Below are 15,616 nucleotides of genomic sequence, written 5' to 3' on the forward strand. Positions count from 1 at the left end.
TTTTTGCTTGCATTACCTCTGTTTGTACAAGCTATTCCAAGCAGCTGGACACCTGTGCCACTGTCTTGGTGCCACCCCCCCCCTTCCCCGCCTTTTGCCCGTGGCTGCCCAGATGTGAGCTTGCACCTGCCTAGGGGCACAGATACCAAATGAGCTTACTGGGATGGGTGAGTATTAAAAGCCCCAGCCTTGGTCCTTGAAACACTCTTGTCTCTGCTCAATGCCTGCAACCATGTGTCTGGTTCTCCTCCTCCTGCTGTGGCCGAGCTGTGCGACCCCAAACCAGGAGACAGGTGAGGAGCCCAGTTGGCAGCTGAAAGGAACCTGGCCTCTAGTCTCTTTCATTCATTCATTCATTCAATCATTTTTGTTCCTGGCATGATTTACCTCCCAAGGGCTAATGCTAATTTATTAATTAAAGAGTTCATTTACTCAGCACCTACTTGTGCTTAATGTGGCTCCTCTACGTACAGATCATCTTCATATTTGTGAGATGTGGATTAGCTGGGAGGGTCTGCCTTGGTTGGGGATCCCCGAGGAGTGTCCAAAGGAGATTCCTGTGAGTAGAGGCAGCATGGGGCTCTGGAATGTGCACTGTGGGGGAGGCAGAAGGGAAGGTGGTATGACAAAACCTAGATCCAGATTAATAGGCAGGCTCAAGGGGCAACTGCCAGGCACCAACTGATGTGGTTTGCTAAAATACCCCTGGAAATGCAGTGGGATGACAAAGCTGTGTTTACTAGAATGCCTTTTGGGAGTAAACTAAATGTCATTGGTAGGAATACTTTTTGTGGGAATGGGAGCCTCCAGGGGCGTGCTTAAGTAACAACATCTATGCTATTAAATTGTTTTGTGTAGAGGACTTCTGGGGAAGGGCAGGACTTCAGTTTTGCTGAGGGGAATTTTCAGGTTTGGGGCTGGAGCAGGATCAGTGGGAACTGCAGAGGGAGGAGGAGGCTGCCCAGGGTCCCCTTTCCACACCCTTCCTCAGCACGCTCGCCCTCTTCTCTATAAAATTGTCAAATATGTTTCAGGAGTATTGTTCTGGAGGGGCGCAAACTATCAGCAGGTTCTATTATTAGGTTCTTCACCCACTCCTTTCTGGGCCCCAGAGCTTGTCACTTTTACTAGCCTCTCGGTCTGAGGCCAACAGGATGGTCACTTGAGCTATTGCCTGCTCACTAGGAAGCCATTTCCTAGTGGTTCACTGCTTCTCTATCACATCCCATGGCTGTCGCCTCTTACCTGCACTGATCATACAGCATGGTGACGTTCCGGTTACTTGTAGTTTGATGACACTGTTCACTAGACTGAGCTCCTGGAAGGTGTTTTTTTTTGTAGAGTCTAGTGGCGCAGGGCACTAGAATATATGTCCCTGATCCACCATGGTACCTGGCTCAGAGAGCCACTCAATAGAATAAAATGAGGGGCACTCGGGTGGCTTAGTCTATTAGGCATCTGGCTTTTGGTTTCGGCTCAGGTCATGAACTCATGGTTCATGAGTTCGAGCTCCACACTGGGCTCTACACTGACTGTGGGGAGCATGCTCGGGATTTTCTCTCTCCTCTCTCTCTGCCCCTCCCCAGCTCATTCTGTCTCTCTCTCTCTCTCTCTCTCAAAATAAATAAACTTAAAAAATAGAATAAAATGACTGACTGAATGAATGAATGAATGAGTGAATGGGCGCTTGGTCTCTTATGCTGTCATTTTTGTGATAGAACCAGTCAGGACTGTTGGAAGCTATAACTGTCTCCTGACCTTGGACACTGTGGGAACTCTAGTGTGAGCCCAAATTCAATTCAGATATATATTTTTTAATTTTTTAAAAGTGTTTATTTATTTTTGAGAGAGAGAGAGAGAGCGAGTAGGGCAGGGGCAGAGAGAGAGAAGGAGACACAGAATCTGAAGTAGGCTCCAGGCTCTGAGCTGTCAGCACGGAGCTGTCAATGTGGGGCTTGAACTCACAGACTGCAAGATCATGACCTAAGCTGAAGTACGACGCTTAACTGAGTAAGCCACCCAGGCAACCCTCAATTCAGATATTTTGAATTAAATTGAATAAAAATTATTTGACACCAGAACTACAGTGATGCATTTCTTACCTTGGGTGAGCTGGTAGGGAAGACAGATACACCTCCAGAAAGAAGGCTGTAATAACAGACAGGGATTAATGCTATGTTAGAAGCTAAAATCAATAGGTTTTAAGAGTAAAAGGAAAGAGTTAATCCCAATAAATGTAGTTAATCCCTTCTATCCCAGGTGGGCTCGGGGGCGGGGCGGGGGCTGGGGGTAGGAGATGTGTTGGAAGGCCTTTCAGAATAGATCAGATTTATTTAAAAATTTTTTATCTTGTGGAAGTTTTCTAATTTTTTTAAATGTTTATTTTTGAGAGAGAGACAGAGTGCAAGCAGGAGAGAGGCAGAGAGAGAGGGAGACACAGAATCTAAAGCAGGCTCCAGGCTCTGAGCGGTCAGTGCAGAGCCCAACACAGGGCTCAAACTCATGAACCCGGAGATCGTGACCTGGGTTGAAGTCAGCCCCTTAACCGACTGAGCCACCCAGGTGCCCCCTTATGGAAATTTTCAAACACGCACAAAAAGAGAGAGAATAATATAATGAACCTACTGTTCTTATTGGCTAATTTAAAAATTATCATCCACCAAATTAAAAAATATAACCACAATACCTTATGAAAGATGAAATAATTAAAATAATTACTACCATTAAAAATTTTTTTTAATGTTTATTTTTGAGAGAGAGAGAGAGAAACAGAGTGTGAGCGGGGGGAGGGGCAGAGAGAGAGGGAGACACAGAATCTGAAGCAGGCTCCAGGCTCTGAACTGTCAGCTCAGAGCCCAATGCAGGGCTCAAACCCACAGACCGCAAGATCATGACCTGAGCTGAAGTCAGATGCTTAACCGACTGAACCACCCAGACACCCCTACTTACTACCATTTAATATCTATTCATATTTCTCCAACTTTCAAAAAGACTTTTTTACAACCGGCTTATTTAACCAGGACCCAAACAAGGCCCACACATTACATTTACTGGTATCTTTCTTTCTTTCTTTTTCTTTCTTTCTTTTCTTTCTTTCTTTCTTTCTTTCTTTCTTTTTACTGGCATATTTCTTAAGCCTCTTCAAATCTATCAGTCCTCTTTTCCTTTTTTTCATGCTGTTGTTAATTGATGGAACCAGGTTATTTTGTCCTGTAAAAAGTCCTACATTCTGGATTTATCTGATTGAATCTATGTGGCTGTCTCTCTGTCCTCTGCATTTCCTGAAACCTGGTAACTAAGGTTCAATTACTTTGGCAAGAATATACCATAGGTGGGGCTGTGTACTTGCTATTGCATCTCGAAGGAGACACACAAAGTCCAGTGGTCCCACTTTACTGTGTTAAATAAACTTGATCAAACAAATGCAATCTGTGGTAGGTCCATTATAAATTTTTTTTTAACGCTTATTTATTTTTGAGACAGAGAGAGACAGAGCATGAATGAGGGAGGGTCAGAGAGAGAGGGAGACACAGAACCTGAAGCAGGCTCCAGGCTCTGAGCTATCAGCACAGAGTCTGATGCGGGGCTCGAACTCACGGACCGCGAGATCATGACCTGAGCTGAAGTTGGACACTTAACCAACTGAGCCACCCAGGCGCCCTGTGGTAGGTCCATTATAAACATCCCCCCTCAACCTTTCTCTAATGGTTTTAACCTCCACTGCCGATTGTTGCATAGATCCATTTTTTTCGTTAGGGGTTGCCAAACGCTGGCTTTCCGATTGTGTCGCTCCTTCTGCACTTATTGTCCCTTGTCATTTACTTGGTTTGTATGGAAAGGCTGGATAAATATTTAATTCTTCATTTATCATTTTCAGAATAACGGGCTTGCTCCTTAGCAACCCAGGGAAGATTGAATTTAAACATGACCTTGAAGAATAAGAATGTTTTCTTTTAGTGGCTATGAGAGGGAAGGGCCTTTCACACAAAGGAAACAGCTTGAGCAAAGGCTCCAAAGCAGGAGTATTCAGGGTGTTTAGAGAATGGCAGAGATTAGTAGCAAGTGCAACAAGAGGCTTTTTGAATGAGAAGCCTGGTGTGGTGGAAACGGCAGGGAAGAAGTCAGGATTGCTGGTTCTACTCCCAGCTCAAGTACGACCTTCAGAAAATGACTTTTCCATTTCTAGATCAGAGACTTTCACACTTTTCTGGCCACTATCTACATTAATAAATATATTTTACACTATTATTCAGTACATACATACAGGTATATAAAAACGAAAATTTCAGAAAGAACCCTAAACATCTTACACTTACATATACAATGTATGCTATGCTATGCTGTTCTGTTCTGTTCCATTCCATTCCATCTTATTAAAATAAATGATGTTCATGTGGTGCCTGCGTGGTTCAGTCGGTTAAGCATCTGACTTCGCCTCAGGTCATGATCTCACTGTTGGTGAGTTCGAGCCCCACGTCGGACTCTCTACTGTCAGCACAGAGCCTACTTTGGATCCTCTGTCTCCCTCTCTCTCTGCCCCTCCCCTGCTTGTGTGCTCTCTCTCTTTCTCTCTCTGTCTCTCTCAAAATAAATAAGTAAAGTTAAATAAAATAAATGCTGGTCATAATCACGGAATTGATCTCTGACTCACAAATGGGCTACAACACTTGTTTGGATGGTCTCTGGGGCTCTTTTCCACCTCCAGCCCTCTTTGATCCATCCTTGGCATTGGTGACAACCTGACACTGAACCAGGCACTTGGGAAGAGGGATGATGTGAGAAGAGGAACTACTCATTTGCAGGAGGCTCCCAGCTCAGCATGAGACAGAAGCCAGGCCAAACTCAAAGGCCACCACCCCAGCCTGGCCCGCCATCACCTTGAGAGGTCTGACCTCCCAGGCCACTGCTCCCCTTTCATCAGACACCTGCCAGCCCCTCTTTCCATAACAGGCTGGGCGAGCCACACCTAACCCCGAGTCCTCTCAGGGGCCTGCTCCCTGTTGATCGCATCAACTTTGGAAGGCCCTCAAGTTTATCCCTAAACAAAGCCCCAGGCAGGTGCTAACCTAACAGGAGCTGATTCCATAGGTCAGGAACAGCACTGAGAGTCCTGGGTATGAGAACACCTGGGGCTCATTCCCACCTGAGCCACTGACTCACCAGATGACCTCGGCCACGTCCCTACCTGCCAATGCTTTGTTTTCCCCTTCCCTTAAAGAAGATGAACCCCTCGCTTGGTAGTGGATATACACTGGTCAGATATAATTGAATTGAGCAACTTGGGAAAATGATCAGAATTAAGGTTGATGTTGGGACCATGGAGACCTTCCTCTAACTTTGTGGGAGTTTTGTTGGTCCTTCTTGTCACACTTCTGTTGTTTTCTCTCTTGCTTCTCTGTCTTCCTTGCTGTCACACCCCTGCCACCCTCCTCTTCTCTCTCATTCATCTCTTTCTCTCAGCTCCGACTCATTCTTGTGCCTCTGTTTTTAATAACAGCTTTCCTGAGATATAATTCATGGAACATAAAAGTCATCCTTTTAAAAGTGTACAGTTCAGTGGGTTTTAGTATGTTCACAGAGTCGTGCAAACCACTGTCTAATTTCAGAACATTTCTTCATTCCCAAAGGAGACCCTGTACCCATTAGCAGTCACTACCTGCTCCCCATACTTCCCGGCCCCCCGACAACCATTAATCTACTTTCTGTCTCTATGGACTTCCATATTGTAGACATTTCACTTAAAAGGAATCATACAATGTGTGGCCTTTTGTGGCTGACTGCTTCCACCTAGCATCATGTTTCAGGGTTCATCCACATCGTAGCATGTGTCAGAACTTCATTCCTTTTTTGGGGCTGACTGGTATACCATATTTTGTTTTATCCATTCATCAGTTGATGGACATTTGAAATGGTTCCACTTTGGGGTTCTTATGAAAAATGCTCCCATGGACATACATGCACAGGTTTTTATGTGAGCATGTATTTTCACTTCTCTTAAGTATATACCCAGCCGTGGGATTGCTGCATTGTATGGTTTTCACTCTAAATTAAACATTCTGAGGAACTGCCAAACTGTTTTTCTCTGTTTTTCAGGGTGGCTGCACCATTTTTCAAGTCCACCAGCAGTGGATGGTGTTCCAATTTCTCCACATTCTCACCAACACCTGTTTCCTAATGGGTGTGAAATGGTGTCTCCTTTGTGGTTCTGATTTGCCTCTCCTTGATAACAAATGGTGTTGAGCATCCTTTTGTGTGCTTGTTGCCTACTGGTATATCTTCTTTGGATATATCCTTCACCCATTTAAAAATTGAGTTATTTGTCTTTTTGTTGTTGTTGTTGTTGTTGAGCTGTAGGAATTCTTTACATATTCTGGATAAAATTCTCTCATCACATGTATGATTTGCAGATATTTTCTCCCATTCCATGGGTTGTCTTTTCACTTTCTTGATACTATCCTCGGAAGCACAAAACTTTAAAATTTCGATCAAGTCCAGTGTACTTTTTTCTTTTGTTGCTTGTGCTTTTGGTGTCATATCTGGGAAACTATTGCTTCGTCCAAGGCCATGATCATTTACATCTATGTTTTCACCTAAGAGTTTTGTAGTTTTGACTCTTACATTTAGGTCTGTGATCGATTTTAAGTTAATTTTTATGTATGGTATGAGGTAGAGGTCCAAATCCATTCCTTTGCACACGGATATCCAGTTGTCCCAGTGCCATTTGTTACAACTGTCTCTTTTTATTTTAAAAAATTTTAAATATTTATTTATTTTTGAGAGAGACAGAGTGTGAGTGGAGGAGGGGCAGAGAGAGAGAGAGAGGGAGACACAGAACCCGAAACAGGCTACAGGCTCTGAGCTGTTAGCACAGAGCCTGACGTGGGGCTCGAACTGGGGAATGGCCAGATCATGACCTGAGCTGAAGTTGGAGGCTTAACTGACTGAGCCATCAGGTGCCCCATACCTGTCTCTTTTTAATGTCCCCTTTTTCTGCAGGCAGCTGCTCCCAACCCCAGCCCCTCTGCTGCTTTGGAACAGATCACCACTGCAAGAGAGGAAGCTGCTACTGTGATGAGTTCTGCCACGAGGTGTCAGACTGCTGCCCAGACCACCGCGCCCTGTGCACCCTGGATAACTCACACGCAGGCTCCTTCCCACCCCTGGTGGAGCCGGATGCTGTGATGGACAGAGGCAAGCCCCTTGCTTGTACTTCAGGCCAAGGCCAGGATGTGGACTGGATGCCTCCTGAGGGCCCTGATAATCCTGAGATCCTCACATTTGGTCCATTTCGTACCAAAAGTGCCCACATATTCCTCCCAGCTTTGTTTCCCCACTGCTCCTGACCACCTGCTGCTCCCCTCTGAGCTCCTTTCCCAGATCCCCACAGGGAGAGGCTAAGCTGTTGGTGGTTGGGGATCAGGGTGGCGAGTGAGGTGGTTGGGTCACCTAACTGCCCCCGCATCTCTTGCAACATAGATGCCTCTTGACCTGACCCATGTAGACTTTTGAGGGAAGACAGGAGTCTGCAGAGAGGCGCTAGGGATGCTACATTAGGAGGAGGGAGACTGGGAGTTAGGGAGGAGGCCAGGAGCTTTTGCCTTGTGTTTCTCAGCTTCTCAGAATACCAAGATGGTGCTGCAGATGGTGCTGAGGAGGGAGACCCCCCCGAGCTCTGCAAGAAGCAACCTAGACTGGATACAGAATGTGGTGAGTACCCTGGTGGTTCTCCCGGAAGGGGTGCTGACAACCTGCTCCTGCCTCCCTGGCCTGTAGACCCCAGAGTCAGGGAACCACTACCAAGGGGGAAAAGAGACCTGAGCTGGGGCACAGCTCCACGGTTTTAGGGCTAGGAGCCATGGTATCTGACCATGGACACTGACACCTGAATTTCATATAATTTTCATGTGTCATGACATACTCTTTTGACTTTTTTCAACCACTTAAAATGTAAAAAACATTCTTAACTTGTGATCTGCACACACACACACACACACACACACACACACAAACCTGCAACAAGTCAGACTTGGCCCACGGATTGTGGTTGGCTGCTCTCTGCCCTAAATCATCCTTTGTTCTTTACTTTTCGTTTGGGTCGTGACTTCAGCACTGACCTGTCCAGAGCTCTCTGCCCAGCACTGGAGCAGAGGCTTCAGTCCCCACTCTAGCATATTATGACCATTGGGCAGAAAGAAAGGCAGCATGGTACAAGGAAAGAGCATGGACTCGGGAGCCAGCAAGACCTGGGTTCAAATCCTGTCTCTACCACTTATTACCTGGATGATTACTGGATGACCTGAAGTAACTTCTGCCTTTCTGAGCTTCCCTTTCCTCATCTGTGTCCCAGAGCTTGCCCTGTAGAGCTGTTACAAAAGGGCCTTGGTAGATGTACAACGAGACATAGCTATTATTTGGGGACATGCAAATAAGCTGCAGAGGGTGTAGGCCTTCGCTTCCTGCTCACTTAGGTCCAGCAGCTTCTGCACACCAGCCTCCCAGGGAGGCCCCACTCCATCTCCATGAAGAAAATCAAGAAGAGAGCCTGACATCTCCCATGAAGCTCCTCCAGGGCCCTGTGATGCAGAGCCTGCCCTGTTCCCCTCCCCCAGCATCCCCAGGTCTGCTGGGGCCTTACCACTGGGCCCACTGTGCTTGTCTCTTGGTTTCTATCCTGCGTGCTTCTATATTGGTTCAACCAGAGGAAAACGGAAATCTGCAATAGTCATAAACACATTTAAATCAGCCATACATGGCTGGGTGGCTCAGTCAGTTGAGCATCCAAATTCAGCTCTGGTCATGATCTCACAGTTCGTGAGTTCAAGCCCTGCATTGGGCTCTGTGCTCACAGCCCAAAGCCTGGAGCCTGCTTCGGATTCTGTGTCTCCCTCTCTCTCTGCCCCTCCCCTGCTCTCTCTCTCTCACTCTCTCTCTCTCAAAATAAATGAACATTAAAAAAAATTAAATCAGCCATACAGATTATAAAACATAAATTTGGCTCATTGTATTCATTGTTTGTGGTGGTTATAATGAATATAGTAAATGTTTCTTGAAAGCAGAAGGCAAGAACCTAGCACCCCTTTGGCTAAGTGATCTGTGCCTCCTTCCTCAGTATTCCTTCCCAGGTATCATGTGACCACCTCTAAGTCCCAAAATAGCCTGGTCTGATCCCTAGCCTCATGTTCACCTACTTTTCTTCCCAAGGTAAAAAGAGGCAGGGTGACCTTCTTCTAGTGGGTTGGGACTGGCTTTCTGGGAGTTTCCTTGTGTGAGGATTTCAAAACTCCAGGAGAGTGATGCCAGGGGGTTTTGGGGTCTGTTGAGCCCATTGCCTTCCCTCTCAGACCTGCTTCTCCCCCTGTTCTGTGAATGGTTCCCTACCCTTCAGCTTCCTGCACTCCAGGCCTTAGGGTCTTCTTTTACTTCTCTCTGCCCGTGGCCTTCCTCTGCAAGGTGACAAGTCTTTCTAGTTCTACTTCACAACACGGTTCATTTCTGTTCCTCCTATACTCCAATTGCCAAAGTCCCAGGTCACAGCGTCCTAACTGGTCCTCTTGCACCGGGATCTCCCCTAACTGGTCTCTGCCCCCAGTTTACTGCCCACAGCAGAGTTCTGGTGTTGCCAGTTACTCATTCAGAAACCACCACTGGCTTCCCATTGTCTCCAGAACAAAAGCTAACCTCCCACATATGGCTACAAAGCCCTCCACAGCATGAGCCCAAGGCACATTTCTGGCTTTATCTGCTATAAGTCCCTTTCCCCACTCCTATGTTCCACCTAAATAGAATGACCCATTATCCCTGTCCATGCCTTCCTCCAGGCTTTGGCTAATCTGAACACTGGTTTCTAAGTAAATGATTATAGCAAAGGAGGTCCTGTCAGAGTCCAGTTATTGGCTCTATTGGTTCTATTTTAGCTTAGTTTCTCTGAATAACTTATTTGGGAACAGAACTCCAAGGAGCAGGTGAGGGGAAAGGGAAGTGATGCAGAGAAAAAGGGAGACCCAACACAAAGATGCATTATTCAGTTGGCCCCCACTATGGCTGATTAGTTGCTTGATCCTGTGGGACCTTTTAAAAAATCTTATGAAATGTTTCAGAGAACCATCTGTCCTGGGGATGGAATAGGAAGCATCTGTCCATTGCCTCCCATTCTCATGGTTTATAGGTTGCTCCACTAGGCGCTAACTCTTTCAGTTCTTTTTTGCTGGTATGTGAGAGCAGAGCAGCTCTTGGAAGCATCCCAAGCCTTGGCATCAGGGAAACCCTGGCAGAGAGCAAATGGAACATGGCAAGGCACTGCCTCATCACTCCTGGAAAAGTAGTCACCGTAGCAATGGCTGGAGTAGGAAGCAAGGCCAAAAGGACTTGAATGGTGTACAAAAGGTGTTCTACCTACTGGCTTTTGGGAACACATGCTTTATCCCTCTAGCTCTTCCAACCACAGATTTCTCCTCCTGCCTAGGGATGGAGGAGCCTGGGTGAGGAGACATCCCTGGGCCCTATTTGGAAGAACTGGTCTCATACATCCAGACCTAGTGGTCTCTCTCCCTTCCTTGCTAGGAAGTACTTTTCAAGTGAGGCTCTGTGGGATGTGGCCTCTCCAGTTGGGATCATCCTATGGGCCTCATAGAAAGCCCAAAGATGTTGATCTATGGGCTCTTTTCCCTCTCTTCACTCAGTGATTATTTTCCTTCCAAATGTCCAGAAACTCCATCTCTTTTAATTGCTCCTATATCATCCTTTCATCCCAGATAGGATGAACAGAGTTAGGTTATTCCAAACTGAAGAGACTGTTTCTGAGATGTTCCAATACTGGTCCAGCTTCCTCTCTAGTTGAGTGTACACGTGTGTGCATATGTGCATGCATATTTCATTTCTATCTGGCTCTCCATCTTCCCTCCCCATCTTCCAAATATCTTCCCTGTGAAAGTCATTTCCCTGGCAGAAGCATACTACCAGGGAAAAGCCTTGGAAAAACAGAGGGTCTGCATTACCAGCCCTGCCTGGTATTTAATTTAATGCAAATTAAAATTACAAAGAGAAATTAATATTCATAACGATGTCTAAAATTACAAGGCCTGATGATAGCAAGTGTTGATGAGAATGTGGAGCAACTGGAACTCTTATATGTTGCTGGTATAGCTGAAGCTGGCACAATCAATTTGGAAAACTGTTGGATACTATATACTAAAGCTAAACACATGTATGCCCAATGACCCAGCAATTCCACATATATATATATATATATATATATATCCAAAACAAATGCAAGAGGGTTCATTGCAGCTTTATCCAGAATAGTGAAAAACTGGAAACAACTCAAATGTCCATCAATAGGAAAATGGATAAATAAATTGTGGTATATTTTATACAATGGAATACTATCTAACAACAAAAAAGTACTGTTACACACAACATGAGTGAGTTTCACAGGCATAATGTTAAGAAAAAGAAGCCACACACGAACGAGTGTGTATTCATAATTCCATTTACATGAAGATCAAAAACAGGCAAAACTAACCCATGGTGATAGAGGTAACAATGATTTTGGGGGGCAAATACTGACTGGAAGGGAACACAAGCGAGCCTAATGAGATGCTGAAAATGTCTCCTTTGTCTGAGTGCGGATACCTCTTGGGTGTATACAAATGTAAAAATTCATCAAGTTGTATGCTACTTAGGATTGATGTAGTTTACTGTATGTGGGCTATACCCTAACAAAGAGATGAATGAACAAGTGGACAGAGGGCTCTCTGGAGTTTCCTATACTACAGCCCAAGGAATAGGGGTTAGCGTGGGGAAGGCCCATTCTCAGGTCCTTGCAAATTTAGATGATTCTCACCACCTCTTCTGTGGTAACTCTGCCTGACAGGATCTCATCTAAACAATCTGTGCATACTTAACATTTTGAACTTGTAGGGACACACATGGACCCCCCAGAGTTGCTATAGAGATATTTTAAAGTAGAAACATTAAAGCAATAGAAGATGTAGAAAGAAATGTAATCTGAACTTCCCTTAACTAAAGCAGAGCCTTCCAAAAATACACCTGCCATTAGTGTCCTTCTGAGTGATTTTCTAGCCAATTCAGTCTGCCATGGAGACAGACTGCCTAATAGAACCTTCTGTACCCATGGAAGCCCTAAGCCCCCCACCCTTCCACTCCCACTCCTTCATTATGTTTGGTATATAAACCTTGATCTCTGGCTATTCAGTGAGTTATTCAATACTGAGCAACTTCCTGGTGCCCTTGTGAATAAACTTGGTCTTTTCACCTGTTCATCTGTCTGTTCTTAATTAATTTGCAGACCCTCAATCACCAGACCCATGTTGAAGGAGAAAAAAGTTTTTCCTCCCAACAAACCCAGAACAACTTAGCTGTGGCCTGGAGCTGGGCTATATCTCAGTGGTCTAGCAGATTTATAACCTTGTATTTTGAGGACATTTGACCAAGTTGACTCTTTTATCAGACTCTTGGCAGGCCAGTGCTTTGGGCTTTACTTGATAACCCTTGTCCTGAGCCAGGTTCATCCCTATAATATGCACTGGTTTCATTGTGGACAGAGGGGTTCTAAACACTCTGATGAAAGAGCCAGACCCAAAAGGCACTGATGACAACTCCATCCTTCCAGTTGTTCAAGCTGAGAAGTCTGTACTTATTCTTGATTTCTGTTTGTTTGACATCCCACATCAATGTGGCAGGAAATCATGTGGACTCTATTTTCAAAATACATCCAGAATCTGATCAACTCCCACTACTTCCTCTGCTACCTCCCCTGTCAGAGCCACCCTCCTGTCTTGCCTGGACTAGGGAAAAAGCTCCCATTCTTAGTGCAGCTGCCAGACCGATCCTTCTAAAGTTAGATCCCATGGCTCCATCTGTTCATAACTTCCCAGGCCCCATCTGTTCCCACCTCACTCGGAGTACCAGTCCCAAGACTGGCAAAGCCCTGTATCATCTACCCCCTCACTCTGTCCTCCTATGTGTGCCCTAGTGTGCTCAAAATCTGCCCCTAGTGTGCTCTAGTCACATGGGCCTTTTGATACTCCTTGAGCTTGCTCCTGCCTTAGGTCTCTGGACCTTTCTCTAGAAGTTCCCACTGCCTGGAATGCTCTTCTCCAGGTATAACTGTCTCACCAATTTCAGGTCAGTGCTCAGCTCTCACCGTGCTATTTCACACAGCAAGCTGCACCTCCCCCCTGCCTCCCCCCAATACCAGGTTCCTGTTGTCTTTTTTCCTTCTTTTCCCCGTAGTATTCATCCCTACATAATTCACTTATTTGTTGTGTTTATTGTTTGCCATCTTTCTTCACCAGGAAGTTAGTTCCATGAGGTTAGGGATCTGTTTTACTTAGTGACGTATCGCAAATGCTGGCATATAGTAAGTATTGCATATATGTTTAAGTTAACGAAACCAGCCTCCAATGCTCGCTCAGGGTGAGAGCTGAGTTGGGCTGAAAAAAAAAAAGTCCAGAAACTTTCTGGATAAGTTTATTATGACCCAAGTGTCAATAGTCATGTGCCGGGGCACCTGTGTGGCTCAGTCAGTTAAACGTCGAACTTCAGCTCAGGTCATGATCTCACGGTTCATGAGTTTGAGCCCCATGTCGGGCTCTGTGCTGACAGCTCAGAGCCTGGAGCCTTCTTTGGATTCTGTGTCTCTCTCTCTCCCTCTGCTCCTCCCCCGCTTATACTCTGCTTCTCTCTCTCTCTCTCAAAAACAAATAAAACATTAAAAGAAAAAAAATAGTCATGTGCCCAGGCTTGGAAATTCCCCCAGATGTAGAGGAAAATGGACCAGACAAAATTCAGCAAACCCAGGGAGGTATTTAGCCAGACTTCCCTCCCAGTGGGTTCCTGGTTAGATCCCATCACAGGCAACTGGGCTGGAGCTGAGATGTTGTTCACTTAAATGATGACAGGAAAAAGGAAATGGTGAGGGGAAGTCCGCGGTGGGCATGAGAAAGGCACCTGAAATGCATCAGTCTGTAGATTAAGCCACTGGCTGCTGGAATGAGGAAGTCCCTCTCCCAGCCCTGGCAGGGCAGAGAGGTAGCTCACAAGGGGAGGGAAGTGGCAGAAAGGAGCTGCATTCTTTCTTTCTTTTTTCATTTCAGTGATGTATTTATTTTATAACTGGAAGTTTGTACCTCTTACTCCCTTCACTTTACCCATGCCCGCATCTACCTCTCCTCTGGCAACCACCAGTTTGTTCTCTGTATTTAAGAGTTCTGTTTGTTTTTGCTGGAGTTTCTTCCGTCTTCTCTAGGGGGAAGCCCCACACTAGATCTCATGCTACAAGACATGAGACTTCAGGTCATTGCTGTGGCCTGGGGCCTCCTCTCCTCTTCTGAAATCCCCCAGGGGGATATCCATGCTTCCTTTTGATAAAGTGAAGGATTTAGGCTGAATTGGAGGGTAGAAAGGTTCAGCCTGTCGGGAATACTCTACAGATCAACCATGTTTTTGGAACTGGGGTCCAAGATCTCTGACTCCACGTGCTGGACTGTGTCCCAGGTGGACCCGCTCACGCTCTTCTCATGGAGTCTCCCCCCACGTTCTGGAATGACTCTCTCCTTCTTCCAGGCAGCAGAGTTTTGTTTTTTTTTGTTTTTTTTGTTTTTTGTTTTTTGTTTTTTTTCATTTCAATGCAGGGTGAAGTTCCAGAAGACAGTATTGTACACCTAATGCAGAACCTCAGACTGCATGGCCAAGAGGACCTTGTTGATGGAAGCCCAGAGAGGGAAAATAACTTGTCCATGATCACACAGTTCCTGGGCCACTCTTAAGGAAGGAGCTGGAAAGAGAACTTAGGTTTTCTGACTGCACTTTGAAGTTCCTTCCAGCAGTAAGATTTTGTGATTTCTTGATGCTGATCCACTCTACTATAGAGTGGCTTTCATCACAAAACTCTGGCCCTGAAATCCCCCAGGTACCTTGTCTGCTGCCACTGGCTGTGGCCACAGCAGCCCATTCCTTGGCCCCTGGAAGGGGTAACTTTCTTTTCTAGGGTATTTGGAAATATATTCTTTAGCCTCATTCCCCTTCTTGTAGCCAAATCCCCTAAGCTTCTGTAAGTTGGCACCTTCCCACTTCCCTCCTCCCAGGCTCTGTGACTCCAATCTGCACACTTTCCCTTTCCCTTCTCCCGGCTAGTGCCTTTCCCGTTCGACACCTCCAGTCTGGACACGGTCTTGAATCTGGCAGGGATGCAGAATCACGGGAATCATTGGAAAGATGTTAGAGATCAGAGTCCTGCTCCACACTGTCTCCTGCAGACTTTGGGGGGCTGTCCCTTCTCTCTACTGCTTGAGGATCAGGATAGATGTCAGGGCTCTCGTTCATTGAGCACCTAAGATGTACATGTATTCCACGAGCAACCAGTATGTAGCAGGCACTGTGTAAGAGACTTACTCTCTCATGTCGTCCTCACAGAATGGCCCACCAAGTTAAAGATTACGCCCATTTTATAGATCAGGAGGTTGAGCTTCAGAAAGATTCTTTAATTTGCCCTAGTCATAGAGCTAATAAAGGGTAGGATTAGAAATGAAACCCAGATGTGCTGAACTAAAAGCCTAAATCCCATGCACAAGGGGTGGGAGAAGAGGGAAGGGTT

At 45.7% G+C, this 15,616-nt stretch overlaps 1 protein-coding gene across 1 annotated transcript; it reads left to right on the top strand.

Annotated features, from left to right (window-relative positions):
* Positions 1-221: 221 nt before the first annotated feature.
* Positions 222-7,343, top strand: LOC122241907 (somatomedin-B and thrombospondin type-1 domain-containing protein-like). Its single transcript, XM_042998337.1, has 2 exons — positions 222-293; positions 6,997-7,343. The coding sequence occupies exons 1-2, from the start codon at positions 233-235 to the stop codon at positions 7,341-7,343; spliced, it is 408 nt and encodes a 135-aa protein (XP_042854271.1). The 5' UTR covers positions 222-232.
* Positions 7,344-15,616: the final 8,273 nt, after the last annotated feature.

This window comes from Panthera tigris, chromosome C2 (assembly GCF_018350195.1).
Source record: "Panthera tigris isolate Pti1 chromosome C2, P.tigris_Pti1_mat1.1, whole genome shotgun sequence".
NCBI lineage: Eukaryota > Metazoa > Chordata > Mammalia > Carnivora > Felidae > Panthera > Panthera tigris.

What these genes read in the sequence shown, in the direction of transcription:
- LOC122241907 (XM_042998337.1), top strand. Translation starts at nt 233, where the DNA reads ATGTGTCTGGTTCTCCTCCTCCTGCTGTGGCCGAGCTGTGCGACCCCA. An exon ending in GACCCCAAACCAGGAGACAG is followed by an intron (nt 294 to 6,996) that starts GTGAGGAGCCCA and finishes CTTTTTCTGCAG; the next exon opens with GCAGCTGCTCCCAACCCCAG.